The 4,083-nt window shown below is 29.7% G+C and overlaps 1 protein-coding gene across 1 annotated transcript; it reads right to left on the bottom strand.

Annotated features, from left to right (window-relative positions):
• Nucleotides 1–281: 281 nt before the first annotated feature.
• On the bottom strand, nucleotides 282–2,114 carry LOC129291547 (F-box/FBD/LRR-repeat protein At5g56420-like). The gene is made up of 3 exons (XM_054928977.1): nucleotides 1,201–2,114; nucleotides 800–955; nucleotides 282–718 (listed from the first exon to the last, which is right to left on the bottom strand). Exons 1-3 carry the CDS (start codon nucleotides 1,912–1,914, stop codon nucleotides 446–448), a joined length of 1,143 nt encoding a protein of 380 aa, XP_054784952.1. The 5' UTR covers nucleotides 1,915–2,114; the 3' UTR covers nucleotides 282–445.
• Between the last annotated feature and the right edge of the window lie 1,969 nt (nucleotides 2,115–4,083).

The raw sequence follows: 4,083 nt of genomic DNA, 5'->3' as shown, positions 1-4,083 counted from the left end.
CAATAATATCATCAATGGTAGAGTTAGAAGCAGATTTGCTACTAAATCCAAGTCTAGTCTCATGCTCCCATCATTATTATGAAAGGTAGAGTTAGAAGCAGATTATATTTTTCATACCCCCACACCAATTAATACAAGGATAAATTTGAAAACAATAATTTTGAAAATTACTAAATATCTTATATTTTGAACAAATCTAGTTGACGAAAAAAGTCTTATAATTTGGACAAGAAGAAGGATATCACATGAATTAAACAAAAGTTAAAAAGCTGCACAGTCCATATATAAATATTATCTTCTCACATCTAACAAAAACACAACTAAAACGAGTTCCATTAAGTGTCCAGCGTAAAATGTTGTCCAAGATATAGCCAAGAGGGAAATCAGCCAAAATAAAAAGAAATAAAGAAACATGACAAACAAAAGCATTTTACAATTCAAAAATTTACTTGAACAGCAGCCTGCAATTCAATGAACCTCTAGGACATGATGATAATCTTATGAGCATTTGGAGTCTCGCATCTGCGTTTTCATTTGCAGAGCTGCAAATGGAAATGTTTCTCAAAACACTTGCGTTCTTCATAATAAATGTTGCAAGTTCAAACTCACATTCCGACCCTCTATATTCACCCAAACAAAATTTTTTAAGATGTGTTGAAAGACATTGAGGAACATCAAGCATTGACTTCACCGAACTTCGCTCCAAAATAGGATCCAGCTAATGAAACATAAATACGCGTATCAGTTAAAAACCTAACTAAAGTACTGTCAGCACAAATTTAAGTTAAAATATACAAACCTTGTGAATAGCAAGAATTTCAAGTTTTGGGAATTTTCGAAGGAATGTCACGAGAATGTCTACATCACTCGTCAGACATGAGAATTCCAGGTGAGTTAAATTATAAAATGTCGTCCGAAGACATGACAAAGATAGTCTCCTGCAGAACTGCTCGTCCTAATTTGACAAAATCATGATATCAAATCATAAAAAATAACAATAAAAATTTGATTTTTTTTTTTATCAAATTTGATATATATTTTTTTAATGAAAAATCACGACAAATTAATCCTTACAAAAATTATAAAGATTAAAATTTTATAAGATTGAATTAGAATTGAGTTAAAATTAAGTTATAATTATAAGAACTAAATGATAAATTTTTTTCAAAAAATTACTACTGTATAAATCATTATCAGTACCTCAATCCGAAGAAGCCTAACATTATTAAAAGCTGCCAACGGAACCCAAGATAGTTGAACCTCTGCCGACACCAAATGTTCAAACCTTCCAATCCTGGGGTACTTGAAATCTTTAGAAGGACCAGAGCAAGATTTTAATACCAGGTCTTCAAGAAGAGCACATCCATTAAGGATATTAGCCACAGATTCAGCATTTGATAATTGAACTTCCACCAGATGCAATACTTTGAGTGAAGGCAAATAAACAGATCGAACATTCAGCTTAACCTTAGCCAACTTTAAAACCTTAATGGTACTGCTGTGGAAAATGCAAGCAGGCACATCAACGTGACTATAAGAATTTAAATCTGCAAAACATAGCTCAAGATGCTCAACTCTACGTTTCATCAGAAAGTTAATCCACAGATTAATCCTGACAGGAGGCACTTGGAACCTCTGACACTTGAGACGAAACATGTTTATGGGTTTGGGATGTGACAAGAACAGGACTGCATCTACAAATTGAATCAAAGAATTAAGAGTAGCAAAGCCAGTGTCATGAATATCGAGAGCGGGCATTGCTAGCCCTAGCGGAGTCCACCTCTTGGACAAGATCAAGCTCTTGGCTATGGCTTCTTTTATGGGAAGAAAAGAGAGGATGCGGTGAAGCAGAGGGTCTGGCAAGCTGCTAATCCTATCACTCTCTCCTTCTTGTTCAGGTGCTAATTTTGCCATGCCGTACGTCGTGGCTTCGCCGGATGAGTAAAATTACAGAACAGAAGTTTCACAGAATGAAGCTTACTTGGATTATTGCTGCCGGAGACCGGAGGCTGCGACTTATTGAAGGCGATGGCTTAGGAGGACAATCATGCTCTTCGTGCTGTCTGCCTTTTCCCCAGGCAGTGAAGAACTTTAAAACGGGAAATATCAATCACGGGCGGCTGAATAAAATTTATACTAGACACTTCTAATCAATGATTAAAAAATGAGACCAAACCATGCGTCCACGGGTTAGGCTAACACCTCGATAAGTCAAAAGAATTATTTGAAGAGTTGAGTTAGATTGAATAATTTTGGATCGATAGTTAGACTAAAAACTTACTTCAATTTTTAAAAATTAAGTTGTTGAAAAAATGTCCCTTTTCTTTTTTTAAATTTTTTTAAAAAATAATTAATTTTTTAATCATTTGATATTATATTATATCATGTGACTTGTTAAGTCATAATAAACTTAAAATATTTAATTTTATTTTTAAGTTAATTAATAATTTTATATTTATTTTTTATATTTAGATTATTATATACATATATAATTCTTTAATTTAATTATTACATTATCGGTTCGACCATTGTTGGACCATGCGAACTGTGAACTACTGATCTTTCCGATTCAATATCCTGTACGGTTCTAAAAACATTGCTTTTAATCATTTGACGTATCTTAAAAAAATTATTTTTTTATATCATAAAATGGTAAGATATACTTTTATTTTTATCATTGACTTTACAATTGCTTGGCAAAAACAAAAAGGAGGTGTCGTGAGGCGTGATAGAGATGTTGAGTCTCAAAAGGATGGAAGAACCTGACTTCTAATCAAACATGAAGAACTTAGACTCCCTTACCATTGTTTACCCAAATGTGAGAATGCAAAGTGAAAAAATTAATGTAAATGCAGAGAAGCAAAAATACATTAATTAAAGAAAGAGGTGACGGGTTATACCTGCCTTACAATAGAAAAATAAAGACTAAAACTATATGATAAAAGAAAAAAAATAAAATAAAGCAACAGACGCGGAGTCTGACATTGATAGTTTGTTGATGCTGATAATGATTCTTATTGAGAGAGAGCTCCTCTATTTATATATGATTCTAGCTTGGTAGCCAAACCTCATGATTGCTACCTTTCTTAAATTTAAGAAATACTTCATCCATCGTGGTCATTCATCATGAGTAGAGTGTATATGGTTTAGACTTAATAGCTAAGACTTCATAAATATTTTTTTAATTATTTTAAAATCAATTAAGTTGAGTTGAGCTTAGGTATCTAAATTCACAATTTGGGTGCAAACAATAACTATATTAAATACTTTTATGATAATAAAGAAGAGGTAAAATTAAAAAAAGTGATTTAATTATTATAAGGTGTCCTATGTTTTGAACTAAAAATTATTTTTAAAAAATATCTTATAAATAGAATCGAATGGATTATCAATTAAGGTCTTAAGGACTATTAGATATCAAAACCTGATTGGATACTTGTTGATTTGATTTAGTTTTTTATTAATAAAATATTCATTAAATTTTAATAATAATTCATTCTAACAATAATAATTTTGGATTTATTTTTTATTCAGCTTTTAATAATAATTAATTCTTAATTAATATAAATTTTTTCTTGTCGTTGTCCCTTTAAAATAATGGAAGAATGACTATTCACTTTAGAAATTGGAAAGTTGATACTTCCTCTACGAGAAATTAAGCATTATTACAAGGCAATCTTCCCCCAAAGCAAAAAAAAAAAAAAAAAGTTGAAAATTTAATCTCTTAACAAATTTTATATCTTTTCAATTATATCTCCATTTCATATTTTACAATATAGTTCTATTAATAATAATTAAATTTTTAATGCATTATTTCAAGAAAAATAATAAATAAAGTTGGTATATGATTAAAAAAATAATTATAAAAATTATCCAATACTCTATCTTTTGAATGAAGTAATACTTTTAAAAGTTGTTTTATATTATGATTTGGAATGAGTATTAAATATGATTTTTTAAAAAATTATAAAAATATAAAAATTATTTCTTTAATCAAGTAATTCAAATAAATTATTATTTGATATTAAATGTCTAATGTCTGAAATCAATTTTTATTATGCAATTATATTTTATACCCGTGTG

Source organism: Prosopis cineraria, unplaced genomic scaffold, assembly GCF_029017545.1.
Source record: "Prosopis cineraria cultivar Desert tree isolate PC_DT_omini unplaced genomic scaffold, ASM2901754v1 PC13, whole genome shotgun sequence".
NCBI lineage: Eukaryota > Viridiplantae > Streptophyta > Magnoliopsida > Fabales > Fabaceae > Prosopis > Prosopis cineraria.
The sequence above is the reverse complement of the archived record's forward strand: the minus strand, read 5'-3'. Positions and strand labels throughout refer to the sequence as shown.

Excerpts from the sequence above, each read along its gene's own strand:
- LOC129291547 (XM_054928977.1), bottom strand. The coding sequence starts at position 1,914 with ATGGCAAAATTAGCACCTGAACAAGAAGGAGAGAGTGATAGGATTAGC. Across the intron at positions 956-1,200 it reads TTAGGCTTCTTCGGATTGAG|GACGAGCAGTTCTGCAGGAG; the intron begins GTACTGATAATG and ends TTGTCAAATTAG. Across the intron at positions 719-799 it reads AAATTCTTGCTATTCACAAG|CTGGATCCTATTTTGGAGCG; the intron begins GTTTGTATATTT and ends ATGTTTCATTAG.